The 25,806-nt window shown below is 41.8% G+C and overlaps 1 protein-coding gene and 1 long non-coding RNA gene across 3 annotated transcripts in view; one reads left to right on the forward strand and one right to left on the reverse strand.

The window, feature by feature from the left end:
- Positions 1-25,806, forward strand: part of PLCL1 (phospholipase C like 1 (inactive)) — a 373,846-nt gene that overhangs the window by 255,445 nt on the left and 92,595 nt on the right. For both annotated transcript variants that reach the window (XM_068245079.1, XM_068245080.1), the window contains exons 2-3: positions 4,919-7,390; positions 10,592-10,792. In XM_068245079.1, coding sequence (XP_068101180.1) covers positions 4,919-7,390; positions 10,592-10,792 — 2,673 coding nt within the window. The remainder of the gene's footprint in view (positions 1-4,918; positions 7,391-10,591; positions 10,793-25,806) is intronic.
- Positions 2,519-18,126, reverse strand: LOC137524790 (uncharacterized). The gene is made up of 3 exons (XR_011022780.1): positions 18,090-18,126; positions 17,740-17,838; positions 2,519-2,699 (listed from the first exon to the last, which is right to left on the reverse strand). It is a non-coding gene; the product is annotated as an uncharacterized lncRNA (long non-coding RNA).

Genomic DNA, 25,806 nt, shown 5'->3' on the forward strand with positions numbered 1-25,806 from the left:
GGTAAGTTATATATTTGCCACCGATGTACCAGTAAATCAAAAATGATGTGGCAGGCGTTGAGCCCAGGATGTCCATGAAGCCATTTAGTCAAAATGTTGTGGTTAAAGATGGATTTGGAGATACGCAAAACAGTTGTTGCATTTACTTATAATGATTGTGTTGACTGTATAAAGGAATAGTGTTATAGTCAAAGACCTTAGTACTTTTTCGCTCTAGACCTTATGGTAGAGCAGTGAATATCTGTTTAAAATGCCAGAGATGGTAAATCTTTACCTGGCGCTAGCTGGCTGCATATATTGTTGCTGTAACCCTGGCTCTCCTTTATAAAGCCAGCCATCATGGTCTGATATCCATGTTGTTTACCAAATACACACAGATAGACACGCCACTCTGTCCATAATGTCTGCTTTATCTCATATCATGAAATATGCTAGTTACAGTGTATTGCAGACACTGAAGTATTTGGGATGCACTGAATGCAGCTCCGGCAATTTATGCCGTCTGTGGTCAGTCATGGTTCATCCTGAATTACAGATCCCTTATGGGCAATGTGCAAAAAAGTGTCGCAACATTCAAAGCCTGACCTCCACTCTCATACCACCAATGTAAGTAAATCGGTCTATGATCCAGCCCATCAGAGTCCATTCCATACTGAATGTAATAATAAGAGGCATTAATTCTTCAATGCATACTTTGAAATGAATGTTTGTGCTAAAAGAGGATTGTTAACCTTTTTTAATAATAGCAGACGTACTGCAAGGAGTACTTTATTGTTTAACATTCCAAAGAGGCTTTTCACACGGTTTCCTATTCATAGCCGCTACCCTAAGTGGTTTTTCAAGGTCGAGATGAGATCACAGCATTTGTTTAAATCATAACTAAATTCTATTAAGATAGTGATGCTGGCTTCCTGTACAAGATGTAAGAATTATTAGACGGGATTTCACTGCTTTGTAATGAATAGCTGGTAGTGGAAACATTCCCCACATGATGTTCCTTATCACATAAAATACATTCTCCCTTTCGTTCAATCAGAGGATAAAGACGCATCTTTTGATTTCCAGAATATAATGTTCAGATCTGTGAGGTTTACAGTTCAAAATGTACCCACTGGCCTTTTGCATGTAGCTAGTGACTGGGCATCTTTTCTGTATTTATAAATGAGTTAGGTGGCAGTTGCCTAGAAGTGAAATGAAATGGTAACACTTACAGTATATAGCATCCAAAGCACTTCTGAGCTACAGCCACCAAGGACGCATTTAGTAGGCCATCCTGGATTGTAAGGGGCTCTTACCCAAGGACTCCTTTCCTTACTGAAAAGGTACTGGCTTTAGCCAGGATTCAAATCCTGGTATTCGACACTACCCATCCACCCAAGTGGTAGAACAAATTTACCAAATGATCCTCCTAATATTTTTAAACAATACAGTCTTGTAAATGTAGTGTTAAACCTTAATCTGTTAATAATACATATTAGTTCCCATGATAAACTAGAGTATGTGATGTCCACGCCTTCCATCGCTTGCTCATTTGCGAGGCTCCAAAACTTCTCCAGAGCAGCCCCTACCTTATGGAACTCCCACCCCAACAGGTTTGCCTCATGTTCAACTCACTCAGGCAGGCCTTAAAGACCCATCTGTTCACCAGTCCTTACCCTCCTTCTTCATCGCTCCATCCCCTCTCTTTTGGACTTACATCCCACCACCCTATGTGTCCCTCTCCCCAGCTCTTAGATTGAGAGTCTATTCGGCAGGGCCCTCCTCTCTGTGTGCTCTCTCTGCCACCACACAGACTTGTGTGCTCTTCTCTGCCATATTTATCCCTGGAGAGTATAATGGTTAAGGACAAAGGAGACCTGGGTTTAAGTCTCGACTCTTCCTTTTCAGTATGCCAGTACTTATTCAGAAAGGAGTCCTTGGGCAAGACTCCCTAAACACTGCTACTGCCTACTGAGCGTGCCGTAGTGGCTGCCTCACAAGCTCTTTGAGTCCGACAGGAGAGAAGCGCTATACAAATGTTATAGTTATTGTTACATCACTATTTTGTGTTCTGTTGTTGAACGATATAATGTCCCTGTGTAACATTATTTAATGTTGGAATTTATCCACTATCTATTACACAGCACTTCTTAATATGTTAACAATTCATGAATTAAGTTTAATAATAATGAATCAGAAAAAAATGAATCTCTCATTTAGGCGTGCACAGCTCCTTTCATTTAGTGGTCTGTGGGAAATTGATTACATCTTCAAGGGAAATTCCTTTTTGGATTAGTCGATGTACTAAAAATGAGTGACATGTGCAATTTATTACTATTGCAGCAAGTTGGGAATCTTTAAATGGGCTCATAGCAACAGTAGTCATCACAGTATACAAAGAGTTCTGCTGCCAAGGCTGCAAAGAAATTTGAGCTTACTGTCACTTTTTGGAAATGTTTAAGTGGCTGCAGATTGAAAAAAAAAAAGAAAAGAAAATTGTAACATTAAATTGCAAAAAGACATGCACAGCACCAATCTATGTTTATCGGATTTTTTTATTTAAGAAACGGAATTACCCTGTAAGGCATCTGGATCAGGCATATTGTAATTCGAGAGAAGAAGGCAGGTGTTACAAGGAGGATGGTTTCTCAAATCCTAGATTTCTAAGCAGTTCAGGAGTGTGTGAGCTTGCATTGTTGTACAGCTGTTTGATTTGTGCTCTGTGGATAACAGATAGTGTAGTATGTTAAAATTAGCATACATTGACATGGTTGTTTATGGTTTTATTTAACATAGGATAATTAAAGATAGTTAAAGAAAGCAAGCGATATAGTTGTTTTATATTTATGCAGCGAACTTTCACAAACGATATACCTGTTTTATATTTAACCGGCGACCTTTTTATACACTTGTCACCTGTATAGAGAAAAGATTTGCATTGATGTGAATGGAGCACCCTTTTTAATAGGCACCATTATTACATTCTACCACACATCCCATAAACAAAATGTTGCACAACACAGTATTTACCAGTACTGTAGCTTTCTGCCAAGAGCGATAGCAGATATCTTAGTTGATGGTTACAATGCTGATGTCTTGTTCTGTTGTTTCTACTGGAGTATTCTGAGGGAAACCTGAAGTGATAAGCATATGGAGGCAGCCATATTTCTTCCCAGTTGCCAGCCTGTCATGACTAAAAATCGACTCAGCAGCACTGGAAAGGCCTGGTGTTTCTTTAACAGTTTCACAACATCATAACTTTGTTTCTCTTATACAAGCCTCATTTTTAGCTGCACAGAAGAAAACTGCCCGGGCATTTTTCCCCTGATGCAGTGCAAAGCATGATGGGATTTCTGCTGTTTTGGTGTAAAAAAATTTTTTACATTTTGAATGTGGCATTTGAAGCCTAGTGTGTGCAGCTGGGAGGGGTTATCAGGACACAGGACAGTTGGAACTGTGTCTCATGCTCCCTGTCACCACCTTTCAACCAAAAAGATGGCTGCCCCCATGACAAAGATGGCAGCCCCCATGAATCACAAACATATACCTGTTCTTTTAAAACAGGGTGGGTAAGAGATTATATTGCCTATCTATTCTAATTAACGTAACTAATGTAACTTAATGACAGTATGTTTGTTTAGGCTGAAGTTCCCCTTTAATAGCAGCGGCATCTGAAGTACACACCTACAACAAGTCTGCGACCTATCTGCAAGCTTGTTTTGGATCAGTGATGTGATTCAGAAGCTATTGGATACAGAGGATCAGCATAGCAGGCAGCCAATTGGCATTTTAAAAGAAATCCAGCAATGTCACCATCTCTATTCATCTCACTTCAGCTGACAATAAGAACATGCAGATTTCCTTTTTATAATCTTTCTTATACAGCATGACAGTTCATGCCACATATTCTCATATAGCCCATGTATGGACCTGAAGGAATTAGAACTTGAAAGGTTCCTAATTAGAACCATATCACAAAGCCTGAATCCATTAACATAAGAAAGTGGAAGTTCTTCAAACTGCATCACTTGCTTAATGCGCTCTTGACAAGTAAAACATTTTCCATTAATTATTGCAGTGGAAATATGTGGTCGACAAAATGAACTGCAGATTCGTGCAGTTATACTTTGTTTTTGTTTGTACCTGTTACTATTTGTAGTCGAAAATAAAAAAACAAAAACAGACACCAGGGTTAGCACTGTGAGTACAATACTGATTTTTGTCTTTCCTTTGATACAGCCCTTTTTTGCAGTGTTTTGGTATGCTGCCTGCTCCCCTTCCTGGCACCTGGTTTTCTGCTAAGTCCCATAGACTAACATAAGGCGGTGCTTGCATGCACAAACCTAGTGTGTAATGTTAATCTGTAGGAGCTAGGACCACTTGCGGATTGTCAGATCTAACTAACATCGATCCTATTGGGCCTAGCATCTAACAGAATGACAGACAATGGACTGTAATGGGCTGTAAGACAACTAAGGTGTTGCTGTAGTTACAGCACACTAGCTCTACTGTGCTGTATTTTTGCATTTGACTATAGATGAGCTTTAAAATGAATGATTAGTTTGCCTTTAAAGGACAACTGAAGTGAGGGGTATATTGAGGCTGTCATATTTATTTTCTTTTTAGCAATAACAGTTGCCTGGATATCCTGCTGATACTCTGCCTCTAATACTTTTTAGCCATAATCCTCAGCAGATCAGGTGTTTCTGACATTTTTGTCAGATCCAACAAGATTAGCTGCATGCTTGTTTCAGGTGTGTGGTTCAGACATTACTGATGCCAGAATGATCAGCAGGACTGCCAGGCAACTGGTATTGCTTAAAAGGAAATAAATATGGCAGTCTCCATACCCCTCTCAGTTTAGTTGTCCTGAAATAGTAAAAATGGATTTAATGTTTTAGTTGTCATAATCAGTCTTTATATTCTTGTTGTTTTATAGGATCCTGCAAGTCAAAAGCCTGGCAGAAAGAAAACGGTGTCATTTAGTAGCATGCCATCGGAGAAGAAAATAAGCAGCGCTAGTGACTGTATCAGCTTCATGCAAGGAGGTTGTGAACTGAAGAAGGTCCGACCAAACTCCCGCATCTACAGCCGTTTCTTCACACTTGACACAGATTTGCAAGCTTTACGCTGGGAACCTTCTAAAAAGGATCCTGAAAAGGCTAAGCTGGACATTTCTTCTATCAAAGAAATACGTCTTGGTAAGAACACAGAAACATTTAGGAATAATGGACTAGCTGACCAAATTTGTGAAGACAGTGCTTTTTCCATTATCCATGGAGAGAACTATGAATCATTGGATCTGGTGGCTAACTCAGCTGATGTTGCAAATATTTGGGTGTCAGGTCTTAGGTATTTGGTATCTCATAGTAAACAGCCACTGGACTTGGTAGAAGGTGGCCAGAACACACCAAGGATTACATGGTTGAAGTCTGTCTTTGAGGATGCTGATGTAGACGGCAATGGAATTATGTTAGAAGATACAGCAGTTGAGCTGATAAAGCAACTCTCCCCTGCAATCAAGGAATCTAAGATTAGATTAAAGTATAAGGAAATTCAGAAGAGCAAAGAAAAGCTTACCACCAGAGTGACCAAAGAGGAATTCTGTGAAGCCTACAGTGACCTTTGCACAAGGCCAGAAGTGTATTTTTTACTGGTCCAGATTTCCAAAAACAAAGAATATTTAGATGCAAATGACCTGCTGTTGTTTTTAGAGTCTGAACAAGGAATGACTCAGGTGACAGAAGACATGTGTTTAGATATTATACAGAATTATGAGCTAACTCAGGAAGGACAAGAAAAGGGGTTCCTCACAATTGATGGGTTTACTAAGTATCTGCTGTCCTCAGAATGTGATATATTTGATCCAGTCCACAAAAAAGTTAGCCAAGACATGACACAACCATTGTCACACTACTATATAAATTCCTCACATAATACCTATTTAATTGAAGACCAATTTAGAGGTCCAGCAGATATTAATGGCTATGTTAGAGCTCTAAAAATGGCTTGTAGGAGCATTGAACTGGATGTCAGTGATGGACCAGACAACGAACCTATAATTTGCAATCGCAACAGCATGACTTCTCCTCTAGCCTTTCGCAATGTCATAGAGGTTGTGAACAAATATGCATTCATCTCCTCTGAGTATCCTCTTATCCTTTGCATTGGAAACCACTGCTCAGTACAACAGCAAAAAGTTATGGTGCAACATATGAAGAAGATATTTGGAAGTAAATTGTACACAGACAGGCCGATGGCAGCAGAATCCTATCTACCATCTCCTGAAAAGTTAAAGAAGAAAATTATTATAAAAGGCAAGAAACTGCCTTCGGATTTTGACCATTTAGAGGGAGAGGTAACAGATGAGGATGAAGAAGCCGAAATGTCTCGTAGAGTGTCTGAGGATTACTTTGGAGAGCAGAGACTCATCAAACTTTGCAGAGAGCTTTCAGACTTGGTGTCCATTTGCAAATCAGTGCAATACAAGGATTTTGACGTCTTGATGAAAAGCCAAAGCTATGGAGAGGTTTGCTCATTTAGTGAGAGCCAAGCTAGTAGGATTGGTAATGAATATCCAGAAGACTTTGTAAATTATAATAAAAAGTTTTTATCACGGGTATATCCAAGTCCAATGCGGATAGATTCCAGTAACATGAACCCACAGGATTTTTGGAATTGTGGTTGTCAAATTGTAGCTATGAATTTTCAGACACCTGGCCCAATGATGGATCTTAATATTGGTTGGTTTCTTCAAAATGGGGGATGTGGATATGTCCTTCGGCCATCCATTATGCGAGATCAAATATCCTATTTTAGTGCAAACACCAAAGGTGTTGTACCGGGCGTATCTCCTCAGGTTCTCCACATCAAAGTCATTAGTGGGCAAAACTTTCCAAAGCCAAAAGGTGCATGTGCAAAAGGTGATGTGATTGATCCATATGTTTGCATAGAGATTCATGGCATTCCAGCAGACTGTTCTGAACAAAGGACTAAAACAGTGCAGCAAAATGGGGACAATCCAATTTTTGATGAGAGTTTTGAATTTCAGATCAATCTTCCAGAGTTAGCCATGGTACGTTTCATGGTCCTCGATGATGACTATATAGGAGATGAATTTATTGGGCAGTACACTGTACCCATTGAGTGCCTGCAGACAGGATACAGACACATACCCCTGCGCTCTTTTGTTGGAGATACAATGGAGCACGCTAAACTGTTTGTTCATATTGCAATTACCAACAAGGGTGGAGGAGGGAAAGCTCAAAAACGAGGTTTGTCTGCCAGAATAGGAAAGAAGGCCAGAGAGTACACACTGCTGAGGAATACTGGCCTGAAGACTGTAGATGACATCTTTAAACTTGCTGTTCATCCACTGAGGGAGGCCACTGATGTCCGGGAAAATATGCAGGTGGGAAGTTGTTTACTTTTTTGCGTTTCTCTTTCTTTCCTTCTGTCTTCTAACCGTTCAGCATTTAATTATATTTTATATAATTATTATGTGATAAGTCCAGGAAGTTTACAATATTGAAAACCATATTCTAAGTTTATGTACTGTCTCTCAAACATGTAGTTTAAATTGGCCATAGTCAGGCTGGGAGTGAAGATATATTGTTGGAACCCAGTATAGTCTTTTACCCAACACACTTTCTGGGTTTAATACAAAGTGAGTTGCTAGGATTCTTTTCCAGACCCCTCAAGGTGCTTCTTAACAATAACCCACCCACAGGGGTGTAGCTAGAAACCATAGGGCCTCCCTGTGAAAATTTCCACCCCATGAGGGAGAAAAGTTGACTTTTACTGCCGCTGTCACCCCAACTAAAGTCCACAACCCACGTACTATGGTGCATGCGCACCTCCTCATTTGTGCTCCAGTAATTTGATTGGCGTGGCAGAAGAGGATCTGGAAGATACCAAGAGATCTCAAAGACTACAAAATGGGGGGGAGCTCCAGGTAATTCAAAGTCAAACTTTCCAGTTTTCCTTTAACTAACTTAGCCCCCCCCCCCCCCCCACCCACGTAACCCTCTATCAAGTAAACTCAATTGTCAATTTCTCCCTCCCCCTTAAGTAAATGTGGTCTGTATAATGGTCCCTCCGACTACAAATAAGTGCGTGGCATGTGTAATGTTACACCACACCTGAATTGATATCCATATAATAATTTAACTTGCCCCCTCCTCCCACTATGTGTGGCTAGTATAAAAACACCTCCCTACCATCCTGCTCTGCCTAACACTGATTGGCCCCCAACTCGTGACACGGCCACACATGTGATCAGCAGAGGATCTGTAAACGCCAGATAAGGAAATACACATGGATAATATGTGATTGCTGTAATGGCCCTCTTTTAGGACCCTGTGGAATTGGTTTTGAATGGAGGACCAGATCAGGGTGCATACTAGCTTCCTTACCCCTTGTAACCATGGAAAAGGAGAGAAAGTGATGCAGGTACTGCTAGTCTGTCTCTATATCCGTGAGGCTATGACGCTATATTTTCAGTTTTTCATGAATAATGTTATATTGTCTGTATAGCACTTTGAGCACCTACTCACTTTGTTCTATGTAGCCCTGATGAAGCCCCTATTTATATGAGGTGAAGCATGTTGATTTTTGGTGGGATGATGTGTTTATATGTGTCATTTAAGTATTACTGTAGTCTGGGTTAGAGGGAAGACCTAAATGTGTTAGAATAGCAACTTGTTTTTACACAGGGCTCTATAAACTTTACCCTCCCACAGAGTAAAAGTATATTTCTTATATTCAGGCTAACTGTTTTTAGTGAATAATAAAAATTAAGTTGTAATAACCTTTTAATGTGCTGTATGTGTGGCTAGTATAAAAAGCAATTACCCCATCCCCCAAACCCCCTCCCCAAAAAGTGTGGTGAGTGTATAAATCAACACCCTGCACCCTAGAGAAAAGTGTAACTTAGCCAAAGTGATCAGTATTATTATCATCACATGGGGGAGAAGGTGTTTCATGAATGACGGTCTCTTCCTTCTGAACATGCCGAGATGCATGCAGCTGAATACAGTGTCAGTGTGTGGCCGTAGGCTCCTAATGTCACATCATATGACATCAGGAGCCTATGGGGAGACGCTACCTAGGATGGGGTTGTTCTGCATTATGTAAGTATACTGGGGTTTGGGGTATAGAACGGTGCCATAATCGTCCGGATTATGTGAACAATCAATAACTTCATTCTGGTTACTTTTGATCCTGCAAATATGCCGTATTTTTCACCATATAAGATGCACATCTTCTCCCCCCAAAAAGGGGAGAAAAAAATCCCTGCATCTTATACGGCAAAGGCAGGGAATCCCTGACTTACGAACGTCCGCCAATACGAACCGCCAACCGCTGCCATGTCAGGGATTCCCTGCATGCGTGCCTGCAACCCCCCCGCGTACTTCCACTCCCTCCCCCTTGTGTCTCCTGATACCCTGGACAACCCCCCCCCCGTGTGTGCAGCATCAGCAGGCTTATCTCATCTATAGTGCCCGCGGGGATAGCAGATCTCCATCTCCTCCATGCGGCTTCCTCTAATGATCGTCTTCTAATGTTGACGTGATTAGTACAAGCCCACCACTAGAGGAAGCCGCATGGAGGAGATGGAGGTCTGCAATCCATGTGGGGGCGCTATAGATGAGGTAAGCTGGCTGCAGCTGCGCACTTGGGGGGGGGGGCATGAGACACAGGGGGTAGGAAGCGAAGGCACACAGGGGGGTGGGAGGTGGAGGAAGCTCTCACATGCTGAATCACTGTAGGACACAGGGGGAGACATGGGCAACACAGGAGGACATGGGCCACACAGAAGGACACATGAGGACGTGCGACACACAGGAGGACACATGGGGGAGACATGTGCCACACAGGAGGACACTGGTGGAGACATGGGCCACCCAGGAGGACAGAGGGGGAGACATGGGGCACCCAGGGGGAGACATGGGCACATAGGAGGACACATGGGGGACACATAAGGGGCACAAGAGGACACAATTTATGGGAGAACGAATACAGGACGCTCCTGGAACATGCATGCACCAGGTTTAGTAAATATATTTTTTCCCTCTCTAAACCTAGGTGCATCTTATATTGCAGAGAGTCTTATATGGCGGCAAATACGGTAATCAAATGATCGCATCTAATGAATACATTGTACCATTAATGGGCATCTGAATGTAAACCTGAAACATTGCAAAGAAAATTATTTATACTTACCTGGGACTTCCTCCACTCCTCTCTGTAGTCAGTTACCTTCATGTTGGTGTGGTCCTGCCGGCACTTCTGCCGATGCCAGGTTGCAGACCTTTGCACATGTGCGGTCCTGGCTGCGCCCTCCCCCCCCCATAGTGTTCTGTGCAAGTGCAGTTATAGTATTTGTGAACATGGGCAGTTATGGACTTTTCCAGGGCTGCAAGTGGGGCAACAGAGAGGGCCAAAGGACGGTGAAAGAGCAGACGGACTACTGGAGGATGCCCCAGGTATATATAAAGCAGTTTGTTTGCAATGTTTCTGGTACAGTTTAAAAGTTGAAAGGCTATACAATGTCTGTCAAGTGCAGCCAACTGTATACTTGTTAGTCATTCTTCTACTTTTCATTCCTTAGAATGCATTGGTGTCCTTAAAGGAACTGTGTGGACTTCCCACGAGTGCCACCCTGAAGCAGTGCATGTTGTCCCTGGTGTCACGTCTCATCAGTGATAACACACCCTCAGTGAATCTCACCATGAAAGATATGTACCCTTGTCTCGAGCCTGTAGCAACGATGCCTGATGTTCAGAAGAAATTGCTCACATCCTACGATATGGTTTGTATCATCCATCTATGGTTGCATTGTTATGAATTCTTTTAAGATAATTTATTAATATATTATTAGAGGCCAGCTTTCAGGCAAGGTAAAATAGGCGTGTTCGCATTGGGAGTTCTCCATGTGCGGCTAACCGCTAATGACATGATTGTCACATCTCCGCCAAGTAGTGCGGCGTATGCTGAACGTCAGTAAGCGCTGCACAATATTGTTGTCTAAACCTGACAGGAGGACCAAAAGGAGACCGAGTGTGAGTGACGAAGAGTGAGAAAAATAGATGACCTAAGTGAGGAAAAGTGAAAGAATGGAGAACGAGAGAAAATTGAGATGTCACTTACACTAAACGGTGCATCGATTTTATATGGAAATAGCACTTTTGGTTGGACTGACTGCTTCAGAAAAATGTATGTGTGCCACTGCTGGTATACCTTCACATCCACTGAGCTTTAAACATTGTAGACAGTTACAGCTAAAAGATCAGATAGATTAAAATGTTTTTAGTTTTTTTTCCCCTGCATGTCACATGACATTAATCTGTGTTAAGTTTTGCATCCAGAAGAACCAGGTTGAAAGTGGGGAATGCCATAGGCTAAAATGCAGAATAGTAATGTTTGTCTCCAACACACTGTCCACTATTCTGCAGATCTTCTCTTTAAAGGTATTTTTATGTGGCCACAGTGCAAGTCTATGTCTTTCTTTCTTTTTTTTAGAAGTAACAGTCGCAAGTGATCAACCAGGTGATCAGGATTGGTCTTCAAGTTGTGTACAGTTAACATGACATTTGAACACAAATCAAAATTGTTTGCATCTCATTAACCATCTCTGGTTCTGTGGGCACAGGTTCCCACTCCCACTCCCATTTGTTACCACTGGTTCTATGTTCCCACTCGTTTGAACTTGATGGACGATCGTTTGTTTTTAGACACACTTTGCTTAATACAAATGTGCCTTCATGTTTTCAATTATTCAGCTTTATGTGAGTAAGACAGCACTCCCATGTTGCATCACTTTTGGTCATTGTGTGAATATGCAAATCATTCTTTTATGTCTCTAAAAAAGAGTTACTGAATTGTACAGTTTGGTTGTAGCCTAGTAAGTTAATGCTAGGTATACAAGATGCAAATTCCCGTCAGATTGAGGGGTCAAACCGATAATGTCGGGCATATCCAATCTGCTCCCAATCGATAACAGGATCAATTTTTAGATCACTACTGCACAAAATCAATCCTGTTATCGAAATGGATTATGGAAATTATTGGTTGGACCCGTTAATTTGATGGGAAATTGCATGGTGTGTGCCTAGCATTACAGAGCCATATAAACCAATTTGCAGCCAGCTGTTTCAGGCTTAAGATGGCTTTATATCTGCAGCACATGAATTGACATGGCTCTATTGGTAGTAACCTTGAACCAGTTGGAGGTTAGATTTCTATTCACACAGTTTTGGCCTTAAAGAGGAGCTGTCAGCCATACTATCTCCGAATAAAAAACAATAGCACATATATAAGTAGATAAATACTTGCTCTACTCACATAACATATGTATTGCACTGTCCACGTTTTGATTTTAGTGATTTTTCTACAGTAAAAAAGAGAAAATCCTTCTTAGCATTTCCCATTTTAGCTGTGGCTAGTGGCTATTTTAAAACCAATCCTGATATCATTTCCTCCCTTACTCTCCTCTGCCTGATTTCCCTTCCCTTCACTATAGAAAGTGCATTGTGTCAGCATGAGAAATATTGGCCAGTCAGAGAGTGTGTGTGTGTAGGGGGAGGAAGGGGGGAAGAACAGGAGGGAAAGAGGATTCAGCCAATCAGGCTGCATTAGTTAAGTCTGAGGGGAAGTAGAGAAGCAAAAAATGACAACCCAGCATGCCCTGCAACTTCTTTTTTGTGTACCAAATTTTGGGTGTACCAAATAAGAGTCGGGTAAACTAAAAATGATAATTTATCAACAAGAAAAGTGATAGTGATTTTAACTTTTGGATTGCTTGGTTAGCATCCTTACAACTTGTTTACCAGATAAGAATTGATTTTCGATTTTATGCACGACAGTTACTCTTTAAATGTCGGATCATGTTTTGGCTTCCGATTGCAGTATAAAATCTATAAATCATTTATGCTAATGAAGTACTGGTGGTTGGTAGATTAAGATATGTGGCTTTAAGAATGCCAAAAATCAGTTGAGCCAAGTGCAACAATACAATCCAGCCTTTTTTATGCTTGCTATAATCTAATATCTCACTATAAAATGTGTGTTGTGTGTATAACTGGTAAGAAATACCTGGATAAATAATAGCCAACTTTGTACTATTTTCCTGCTGGGTCACTGTAGCGACCATCTACCTTCAGTATGCAGTGCATATTATTGTCCCCAGTATGTTTCTTGGATTTCTAAAGAAGACCATTATCATCAGAAATTCTCCGCATAACCTGGCTCAGCAGTAAATGATTCTGTAACTACCCTACAAATATGTGCTTTTGTTATCATGAATTGCTTTGGAACTTTAATAACAATGGCTGTGGGTCTCTGTAAGAACAGAATTGATTTCTTCAGAGTCATAGCAAGGAATTGGACAGAGGTATTTTTTCGATACAAATCTTATTTTTAATGAGATGTGCCAGCTTTCTGTGGCCTGCAGATATCACTGAGGAATGGCAGACAAGATTAATGAAGAATCTTAGAGCAGTATTATGCTATAAATGAGGTATAGGTATAGTACTCATTGTCTGTGTTCAATTGTACAGGTGTTATGGCATTTTACAGGGGATATACCTCTACTGCAAATACACGCTTTCTTCCTACATTCAAGAAGTTGAGTGGATGCTGTCTGTTGAAGTAACACTTCCTCCCTAACGTTTATCTTCCGCATTCAATGTAAAGGGCAGGCCCATATAAATGCTGATTATGTGTAGCGTGACATTGACTTGACCGGCAGAAAAGCCCTCAACTCAATTGAGAGCAGTTCTAAATTCTTTGTCTGCACATATAGTGGTATATATATACCGTACTACAAATCTCATTACTTTTTATCTACATACTACCCTTTATTGGCTCCTATCACTTATAGCTCTTTCCTTTACCTTTGAGGATTTTGCATCTGCCAGGCAAACAGCTCATTGGCTGCGACAGCCAATTGTCTGCATGTACGAGTTAAACTGTATAGTTGGAAGGCACACAAAAGGCTCAGATGAAGAATCTGTGTACTTTACCTGGAAAATGTTGTGGATGTTCTGTGCACAAAACACACTATTAAGACACATCAGAGCCTTTTATATGCCTTCTTCCCCTTCTTAATGACCTTGGATGTGCCTGTTACAGACAGGGGACTCCAACAATATTATGTGCCCTGAAGTCTTTATTAACATTGTCTACATTAAAACTGACTTGTCTATGTGGGCAGAAAAAGTGAGTAGACTCATGCAATGAAGCGATTAAAGAGTACCTTTCATACACTAATTAAAGATCCAGCTTTGCACTGACTGCCAGAATGTGGACTTGAGACCTGTACATACTTGCAACTAAGGAATCTGTAAACACGTGGAAAAGGAGGCCAAAGTGGTAATCCAACAACTTTCTTGAGCACAATTTCCATTTGTGTACAGTTGTCCTTCAAGAACTCATTAGTGATAGTACATGCTGGAAATTAACGTCCCATCTGTATTGTTACAGGTGCTAGCAGCATAGTTTGGGCTTGATTCACAAAAGGGTGCTAACTCAGTTAGCACACCTAAAAGTTGTGGGCGTGCTAACTAGGGTGCTAAGCAGTTAGCACGCCTAAAGCTTTTATTGATTGTGCGGAAAGTTTAGCGCTGCACAGTGCGAGCGAAATGTCACACCGGCACGATGAAAATGTTGCACCGGTGCGCCCAAAACGTTTCAGGCGCACCCAGTGCAACGTTTTTATCGCACCCGGTGCGACATTTCACACACACCGCACAGCGCTTAACTTTGTGCGTCCTAAAGGGCTTAAGGCATGCTAAGGGGCTTTTAGGTGTGCTAACTAAGTTACCACTCTTTTGTGAATCAAGCCCTTTGTCTCATCCTTACCCTAACCCCCTACATAGGCTATCATTCATAAAGCATTACCGCATTCAGTAATGCAGAAAACAGCTGACTTTACTGAGCACTTAGCAAAATGTCAATTTATAAAAGCAGTTACCTCATGAAAAGCTGAAATTACAGAGCAGTGAGGTAAATTACAGACTTGTGCAGTAATTACCTTAACACAGTAAATGTCAATTCATAAAGATTAGAACAGACGGTAAAGGCACGGAACATACCGCCTGCTTTGAAGTGGTGATAAGAGAGCAATAAGGGCGAAGTCTATGCGGGACTGTGTGATGTTAATGGAGACTCACAAGCCGAAGCAGTGAGATCTCCCCCCAGGCAGCAGCACAGTGATCGGAACAAACAATGCTTCCCCTGAATACCTTAGGCTGTGTTGGATTTTTAACCTCTTTGGTTCCTGTTTTTGAGATGTGTAGGAGCTGGATGCCAAAATCACAAAGCCTGGCATGTGTAAAGTTTCTTGAAGTTCTTCTAAGCAGTGTCAATTAAATAGATTGTTAAGAAAGACTAACAGACAGATTCAGCGCAGATTCAGGGCAAGCAGAGGGAGTGTAACAAAACATGCACATCTAAAGGGAAGTTGGGATGCCTCTTTTATTGTAATGCCGTCTCTGCACAGAGAACAGCAATGTAACAACACATCTAATCGCCAGCTACTCTTCTGATGTTACCGACAGTTTACTTCGATAAATCCCAGCACTTCTATTGCAGCTGTGAACATTTTTATGAATTAGCACACAAAAGTCTAAAATACCGAATGCGGTGTTTTCCTGACCAGATTTTTTTTACCGCAGAGCCTTTTATGAATGATAGACATAGCGCATAACTTACCGTTAGGCCAGTAGCCAATTTGTTCATATGGTCATTGTTTTAAAACTGCTGCTGTGCACAGCATAGGCCTTGAAATACTGAAGTTGTGCTAAGCCCAACCTTTCCTATGCTAAGCCCTGCTCTTTCCCATGTTATGCTACATATTTATTTTTGATCTATGTTGTAATTTATTTGCTCTAAAATTGCCCCTTTTGTGTGTGCAGAGTGAAACTCCAGCCTAATTCATAGGCTATGCCCACCCCTACAGGGCCCCATCAGGGCGTACTAGGTGCACAACACATTTATGAATGTAGCAGTTAGATGCAGGGACCACAATATGTCTGCACCCTAAAATCACTCTTTGGTCATAGTTCAGTTCTAAGAACACCTCAGAAGTGACAGCACTTGTTTCTAGCTTTGAGAATGAGTCTGGGTTCTGAAGACATGGTATGCATATCCCTGGGGGTACTTTTGTAGGGCCTAAGGGATAATTGAGCTTGTCATATTCAATCCATTGTAGTAAGTTCAGCAATGAAAAATGTATAAATCTTACATAAACAATCCTGAATAAAGACTTATAGTTGTAGTCCTCCAAATAAATATATGTGTCCAGGACCTCTAGGCACAGGAACTCTTTTTTTTCCTCTACTGGCAATCTCCGGAACTCTCTACACGCCCTTCCCCCTTAGGGGGGTGGACTTAAGTTGCTGTACTCGCTGTTAATAATAAAACTATGTGACGATCACTGACCCTTGATGTATATATGTATTCTGTGTTCACTGCTGCTTTTACTGTGGGTCCTTTCTGCTACTGGAGCCCTGTATGTATGTGCCAAACCCAATTCAAGGCACAACTGAGTCTGATTATGATGTATCAGGGGGTACTTGAAATGATTTAGACCACGGCAATGGCTACTTGTCCAACTAAGTCAATAATAAAGGGGTACATATGCAGACATCAAACCAACAAAACAGTGATTCCATTGATACTTTTAATAAATAACTGTACACTGTTTATTGCAAGCTTTCGAAAAACGTGAAAGTGGATCCAAGGTGAACTTTTACTCATTGCATAACTGTGTTCCTTTCCTATTGTTTATAGAGCATTCCTCAAGCCAAATACTTTTTTGTTTTTGTTTTAATACTCTAATTCCCTATAAGCTAAATAAACCACGCTCACAGGTTTTCAGAGAGCCTTGGCAGTAACAAGGGCTCATGGGAGCTCAGTCTGAGCAGGAGGAGGAGGAGGTGTTACTAGCCATTGATTTCAGAAGCAGGAGGGAGGAGGGGGATTAGGTTTTTTCCCAGGCTTAGTGATCAAGATATGATAAGCCTGCCTCTGTGTAATGTTTACAAACAACATGGCTGCTGTCATTGTATCACAGGAAGAAATAATCATTTTCTATTAAAGCTGTTTGCAGCTATATTTGCTGTGAAAACTATATAAACTTTAGATAAGATATATAGACAAGTTACTTGTTATAGTTAGTTTTTCATCTCGGATCCGATAAGAGGGTTGAATATTGGAGTCAATCTTCTTTAGGCACTATACAGAGAATCAGAACCATACAATAAGAACTTTTGAATCACATTCAGACTCATTATTCTGTAGGCTCGATCTGACATTGTCACACAGGTGTATCCCATTTGAAATACAAAAATACTTCCTCAGTGTTCTATTGAACTCTGGCAGCATTTGTCACCACAGGTAAACACACACAATAATCAACGTATCTCTCGAAAGCTTGCAATAACCCATGTACAGTTAGTCATTAAAGGTATCACCGGAATCAGCGCTTGTTGGTTTGATGTCTGCATTTCTGCTCCTCGACTAACACCGGACCACACTTCACTTAATAAAGGGGTACATGTTATAATAATGTTGTGAAACACTATCCTAGCACATTCATAAAATAATAGGCCCCTGGACATGGGTCAGACCAACACATATACTGTATGTCGGTGTCATGCACATTGCATAACTCAATAGAACACTGCATTTTTTTTTAGTAACATTGCTATTTCTCCATATGCAAACCACCCCGACCTCAGGCCCTTTAATATTTACCTCTTTTGACTTCTGGTTAAATCAGCAAAGTGTGGATGGCTGAACATCTCATTATGACTTCTTTGCTTTCTTCATGAATGAACTGGAACTGTCAAGGACCTTAAAAGGGAAGACAGAGAGAATGTTACACTTGGATTATTGCTCAGAGTGAAATTTCTCTTGACAAGAGTGGAGAGTGCTGTTGAGGCCGTGCTCTTATTCCTGCTGGTGGGGGTTTATACATGGTCTAGCTCAAATCAGGTTATATATGCTCATGTTAGACAAGGGAGTGCAGAGAAACTATGTCACACCGTGAACATCAACTATCCACCTATTCTGCCTGGCATAATTAGCACAACTTCATTGCTTACAGCTGATAAACATGATTCTTTATTCATTTCCCTCCAGGCAGGACTAACTAATCACTACGTCACTACAGAACAACACAAGGCGGCCTAGAAATAGCTCTAGCTCTTTGCCCGCCCTATTTGGCTAAAAATATATGCTGGGCTATTCTCTTCATAAACACACATCGCACAAGCAAGGCAGCCAGCATGAGCTGATGACAGCTTTGTAATGAGTGTGTTATCCTTACTGTCTAAATAATACGAACACACTGAGCTGCAAATAGGTCACTTCCAGGATGTAGTCTGCCAGCAGCATGATTGCAGGGAATAAGCACTCAGCTAGTTCCCTGTACCTGAGGGAAACTGCAACAGATTCTTCACTTTGAGTTAATGGGAAGCAGTTTCATGACAAAATGTTTGCAAAGGATATTTTACTGACTTCCTTGTTATTCAGCAGAATGGATAAGTGGTTAGCAGTCATGTGTATTAGTCTTAGGATTCTATGTTTGGTATGTGCATGGAGGTTGTATGTGCTCCTTTTCTCTTTCTCTCTCCATCTCTCTCTCTCTCTCTCTTTCCCTCTCTTTACTCCAGGTACTCCGATTTCCTCCCACCAATCAAACGGGTGGTTTAATTGGCTACCAAACAAACTGCTGTGTTTGTCACTGTGGTGTAGTGTAAGCTTTATTGGGTTACAGATTGAAATGCATACTGTGAGTACTGGTACTTACAGTATTATGACTATTACAATACAGGTGGTGGGTAGCAGGTGCTTTATGCTGTCTGGGACAGGCACATTGCTGTATGTCAGGAGATCTACTTTTTACAATATATACAATATATACAGAAAATAAGCATAATGAAAACCTTGCAACTAGATGGCCTACTAACTGAACTTCTATTTACACTCTACATACAGTACACGCTTAGTGTTTGTCCTAATCAACAACTCAAATATCACAGACTTTGACAAGATAAATCACAGATACATTTTTGCAGCACAGTGTGCTTTCTCACATTCAAGGTAAACCATGCTGGGTTGATTGGGCTTTTGTTTGCCAGCTGAGTAGTCCTCTCAGGGGAAACAGACAGTTCCTGACTGGATCTATTTGGTCACCTGAGCAACATGTCCATAATTATGTTTATTAAACCCTTCGGGACCAGCACCCTATGCCCCCTTAAGGACCAGAGGGTGCTGGTCCAGCAACCGCCGCTTCCCGACGAATCGGCGCAATAATTCGTCGCTCCCGCCAGACACGCCACTCTGTCCCCGCCGCAGGCTGCTCTCTCTGCCGTCGCTATGACAGCAGAGCGCTGTGCGCCGGTCAGGAGACGCTTTCATTGGCTCCTGACCCTGTCACTCCATGTAAGCCAATGGGAACGGCTTACATGAATGACAGGGCCAGGAGCCAATGAAAACGGCTCCTGCGCGGCTCACAGTGCTCTGCCGTCATAGAGGCGGCAGGGCATCACATTGCGGCGGGGGCAGAGCGGTGGGGACGGGACGTAGAGTTTACGTCCGGTCAGAACCGCAGTGCCCCCTGCCTGCCGTAGATTCATACTCGCTCGGTCCGCAGGTAGTTAAACTGTATGTTTAAAAAAAAAAAGGTATTCCTGTCAAATGGAGCTCTAAGCGAGTATATATTATGCGACCACGTGTAATCTGGGCACAGGGAAAAGCTGAAAGATGGCTCTTACTGTGCTAGGTAATAAATTAAATATATTCCCCTAATGATTACCTAATGTGTTCCTTTGGACTCGTAATTCGGGGTCCGGCACTTGCCGGCACCCGAATTACAGTCATTTTATTGTGTTCCGGGCTGCGAGCAGGCTCTGAAAGAACCTGACTTGGCTCTGGACACCTGGAATCCTTGTACTTGCTTCATTGTGCGTCCCTTTGGTAGACTGGCTGTAGGTCTGTTATTAGTTACAATTAGACATTTCCTGTTGGACTATCTAATAAACCACAGCTTTCCTCTCCTTGGCCATGGCAATAATGTTTCAGTATGGTGACTGTGCAGAACAACACTCAATTTGTTGATTTTGGTTTTGTTAAATTTGTGAGATATATGGCAGACACATTTGTCATTCATTTGTACTTTATCATGCCGTTGTTAATCCATTTATAGTATGGTTATCTGAACAGATACTGAAGGAGCAGTGAGAATCATGCTGTGCTGACATCCTTATAACCCCATTTTCTCTCTTTTGTGGGCTCAAACCGAATATGAGTAGTATCTTGTCTGTAATTAAATTTTAGAAAAAAATAAGAAAACCGGTGCTGCACTTAACATTAGAGGCTTAGCCCTAATCGCTCACTGTCCAGAATAATTAACCATGAGGCCCCTTTCACACTGGCGCCAATGTAAGTCTATGGGGAATTTCATACCTGTGCAATGCAATGCGCCGGAAGTCTCCAATATCACTCGTGGGCGACGCAGGAGCAGCAGAAAGTTGTGACGTGAGGGGAAATGGAAGTCATGTAAGTCTATGGCGACACATTTTTTAATTGTGTGGCGTTAGTGTTGCGGAGCACTTGCGTGGAAGCGTATTTTTTCAGTACACTTCCATGCAATTGTTATTTCTTCCACAGGAAGTGCGTGCTAGAGAGCCTCACTTCTTTCTTGGCCTGCAGCCAGAATGGAGATTTCCGTGCACTGCCGCAGTGATCTCCCACAGCTTTTTTTGTAGTGCGGTAGGTCAGCAATGTGAAACTGGCCTAAAGTAAAGGTGAATCTCATACAAATTAGTATATCATGCAAAAGTCCAATTATTTCAGTAATTTAAATTGAAAGGTGAAACTAATATATTAAATAGACTTAGGGCCCTTTCACACTGGCACGGTGTGGTGGCGGCATTTTACTGCAGCCTACTGCTAGGGCTATGTAAGTCTGTGGGGTAGTTCACATTGCCTGCAGTATGCTTCGCTGCACCATAAGTACCCCATCTAACACGAGTGCATACCTATGTTACCGTAGACCGGAAGTCATGTAAGTCTATGGCGACATGTGTTTTTTTAAAATGACCGCTGCAAGTTTTACACGTTGCGCATGCACGAAAGCATATTTTAGCAATACACTTCCGGGCACGTCATCGATTCAGTGGCAGGAAGTGAGCGTCACTTCCTGCTTGGCCTGCTGCCTGACGGGGATTAACACATACTAACGTAATCCCCGAAGGCCTTTTTTTGGCGGTGCTACCCCCGCCAATATCCAGTGGGAAACCGGCCTCATTATCTGCAAAGTGTGCTATTTCAAGCTTTTATTTGTTATAATGTTGATGATTATGGATTAGTAAGCCACTTACAGATTATGAAAAATCCAAATTTTAAATCTCAGACCATTAGAATATTGTGAAAATGTTCTATGCTCAAAGTGTCAGACTCTAATCAGCTAATTAATCCAAAACGCCTGCAAAGGGTTTTTATTTCATATATTAGTTTCACCCTTAAAATAAATTGACTTTTGCATGAAATTCTACTTTTTTGAGTTTCACCTGTATCGTAGGATTATTCTCTTCTTTACACCCCTTTGAATAAACATGAGCCTGATGCTGATCCTTCGTTTGCTCGATATGGAGAACAGATGGGCTGCATTTTAAAGTCCTGGCAGAAACAAAACCTCATACTGTATATGAAATGTACATTTGTTGTTTTTGGCTTATAAAGTATAGTTTAGTCAAAGTTTCCCAAGGTCTGAACCATTACTGCTACTACTACTCCATGGCACTACAGTCCTAGGAGATCCCTGGCCTGCTGTATTGAAATTCATGGTTTCCTGATCTCTAGCTTGTCACTTCTGCCTCACGCAACAAGCCTACATATCATCATTCCATCCCTTATGTGACTGGCCAGGAAGATACCTTTCTCCTCTTGGAAATAAGGCTTTTGTGACTTTGCTACCATTCGACAGTCACAACTAGGGCTCATTATTATTATTATTATTATTATTATTATTGATTTATAAAGCGCCAACATATTCCGTGGCGCTGTACAAAGTAAGAAACAAACATGGGGTACATAATAATACAGACAATGGTGTACACCAATATACAAGATACATAATTAGTGACAAAATACAAAGAATGATACAAAATACCAATTATAGAATTGGTAATGACAGTGATACAATTAACATGATGAATAAAATGTATAATGGTTACCAAGACACAAAAGGGGGAGAGAGCCCTGCCCTTGCGAGCTTACAATCTAAAGGGAATGAGGGGGGGGGGGGGGGGGACAGGAGGAGGGGTAGTATGCAGCAAATATATAGAGGCTTTGTGTTTTAGGATACCTAGTAGGAGTGCAATTTGGTCTTAGGACAAAGGGAAGTGGCCTAAGGTAGCGCATATGCTTGTCGGAACAAGTGTGTTTTTAGAGAGCGTTTAAAGGTAACAAAGGTTGGCGAGTGACGGATGTGTTGTGGGAGGGCATTCCAGAGGAGGGGTGAAGCGCTTGCGAAGTCTTGTAAACATGAATGTGAGGAGTTGATTCCAGAGGAGGACAACAGAAGATCATGTGCCGATCTGAGATTGCGATTGGGTTTGTATCTGGAGATTAGTGAGGCTATGTACCGGGGAGAGAGATTGTGGAGAGCTTTGTAGGCTAGGGTTAGGAGTTTGAACTGAATCCTCTGGTTAATTTGCAGCCAGTGAAGAGCTTGATAAAGAGGGTCGGCAGAGGAAAATCGAGAAGAAAGATGAATGAGACGAGCAGCTGAGTTCAGTACCGACTGGAGCGGGGCCAGTTTGTTAGACGGTAGTCCACAAAGTAGTACGTTGCAATAGTCCAGACGAGAAATTATGAGAGCATGTGTTAACATTTTAGTTGTGTCTTGAGTGAGAGAGGGACGGATGCGAGATATGTTTTTGAGTTGGAGATGGCAGGAGCTGGTTATGGAGTGAACATGAGGAATAAAAGAGAGAGATGAGTCGAATATCACCCCCAAGCACCGAGCTTTGGGAACTGAAGTTATGGGAGTGTTATTAACATTTATTGTTACTTCAGGCAGGGAGGTGGACAGAGACGGTGGAAAAATTATTAGTTCAGTTTTACTCATATTAAGTTTTAGGAAGCGAGAGGACATGAAGGAGGATATAGCAGACAAGCAGTCAGGAACACGTTTAAGGAGGGAGTTAAGGTCTGGGGCAGAGAGGTACAGTTGTGTATCGTCTGCACATTATAGCGCACTTTCATGCAGGCTTATGGAAACGCGATCACAGGGATAGCAGACAGTGCTTAGACTGCACTGTCTGCCGTTTCCATTCATGCGCGACGATTCACCGGTGAAATGTCCCGCATGGTTTGCTGCATTTCGGGGCACTTTAGCCCGCAATCCCATTCAGTATAATGAATGGGATCGCAAACTCCGCCCCAAGTCTTGAGTGACGCGCAGAGGCACGGGGCTCTGCGCTGCATGGAAGCGAGTCTTTAGGTGCCCATTAATGATACAATTCTCCAGATTTGCTCGTAATATCGATAGGATAAGATCGTTCGGGCCCACTAATAGAAGGAAAGCTGCTATCCAATTTGGTGAAATTAATGGAACCGATCCACAGCTTTCCTTCCATTAGTGGGCTCAAACAATCATTTATGATTGTATGATCAATCACCAGGAGAGTTGTATATTCTCCTTTAGTGACCAGTAGAATGTAGTCCCATCCACTCTTTGCTTTGGCAATGATGGCACCTGGGGGGTTGTCTTCATATAGGCGATACATTTTAGTATTAGATTGAATTTGCCATGCAGCATTATCCACATTTCTCTCAAACTATTTCAACTTTCTTTGATTTTGTATCATTTTGCTGACAATGTATATGTGTGTGTGTGTGTGTGTGTGTGTGTGTGTGTGTGTGTGTGTGTGTGTGTGTGTGTGTGTGTGTGTGTGTGTGTGTGTGTGTGTGTGTGTGTGTGTGTGTGTGTGTGTGTGTGTGTGTGTGTGTGTGTGTGTGTATATATATGATTATAGATCCCAGGAGCTCTAATGCTCTCCATGATTAGTAACATGACATTCTCACTGTGTGTCACTGTATTGTGTTGCTACCATGCACTTAGGTTTTTTAATAGTAATGCATAATCCAGCTTAACTGAAAGCTTTCTCCAGTTGATTAAGTCTTTTGCCCAATGCTCCAGTGCTCCTGATTAACAGGTCTATATCATAAGCATAAGCCAAGCATTGCAATGTTCTATTTAGTAACATCCCACCAGGGATTAATCCAGTCCTAATTGTTCATTCTGACTAACACCAGGTTGAAAAGCAGATAGGATAGGGAGTTGCCTACAATACTCTTCAAACTTCAAATAATAGATTGCCTATGTGCATGGTATGTGATGCTGTATGGACTTTACAAAAGACGAGGAGGGGGGGGGGCTGGGGTAGTTGGGGGGTTAAGACGGTCCACTTCTATTCAGTTCAGCTGTTGATATTGAAAAGATGAGTGGCTAATTTTATTTCAATTGACTTACTTTGTTGTAGGTGCATGTAAAACACTGTCAAATTAAAGCAATTCTAACAGAAACGGATCTGTTTATTTAATGCACAAAGTTTATGCCGTTATAATGTTGTAATTAAAGTAAAATTTTCCTTTTTAGTCAAACCTTTACTTAGGGCCTGTTTCCACTACACGCAGATTGGATGCAGAATGGATGCAGAAAAACTGACTCCAATGAATGCCTATGGGCCTGTTTCCACTAAACGCGATTTTTCTGATGCAGATTTTCCCATAGGCATTCAGTGGAGTCAGTTTTTCTACATCCATTCTGCATCCAATCTGCGTGTAGTGAAAACAGGCCCTTACTGTATACTATAAATAGGCATCTTGATAGAACAGGCATGCTTACTACAATTCAGTATATTCTCATCTTTCTTTCCTCCTACAGCTGATTTCTGCTAAAGTGCTTAACCTCCCTGATTTATTTTTTTTTGATTATGCGTAGCCGCACGGCTACGCATGGTTTTTGAAAACAATTTTTTTTTTAATCATATAGCTAGCCTAGCGCTAGCTACATGCTACCCCACTCCCTTCCGATTCCCACCACCCTTCCGATCGCCACCTGCGCCTATGCCCGTCAGGAAATCCTGCTCTGAACGGGATTTCCTTCAGTGCTTTCCCCTTCGCCATCACGACGAACGGAATGACGTCATCGGCGTTGTGACGTCATAGGGAGTCCCTATCCACCCCTCAGCGCTGCCTGGCACCGATTGGCCAGGCTGCGCACGGGGTCTGCGGGGGGGGGGGGGGGGGGCTCTTTTGCATCGGGTAGCGGCGAGCGGTGGCGATCTCAGCAAACACACAGCTAGCAAAGTGCTAGCTGCATGTTTGAAAAAAATAAATATTCAAATCGGCCCAGCAGGGCCTGAGCGGTTACCTCCGGCGAACGCTAGGGAGGTTAATATGAATAGATAAGTTAAATTCAAGCAAACCTGAACTGAAAATGAATAGTCAAATTAAACATACAGGTTATACTTACCCCCCATGTAGCCTACTCAAAAATCTCTTTCTCCTCTTCTGCGTCCAGTTTGTCCACTGTGATCAATGGAATTTTCTGTCCTCCATTTTGAAAATGGCTGTTACCCCATAACAGCTTCCTGGTCAGCACACTGTTTAAATGTAGCGTAGCCCACTTGTGCCATAGGGAAACATGACTCTGACTTGGGCTATCTATATATATAAAAATGTGTGTGTGTGTGTGTGTGTGTGTGTGTGTGTGTGTGTGTGTGTGTGTGTGTGTGTGTGTGTGTG

This window comes from Hyperolius riggenbachi, chromosome 7 (genome assembly GCF_040937935.1).
Source record: "Hyperolius riggenbachi isolate aHypRig1 chromosome 7, aHypRig1.pri, whole genome shotgun sequence".
In the NCBI taxonomy this organism is placed as follows: Eukaryota; Metazoa; Chordata; class Amphibia; order Anura; family Hyperoliidae; genus Hyperolius; species Hyperolius riggenbachi.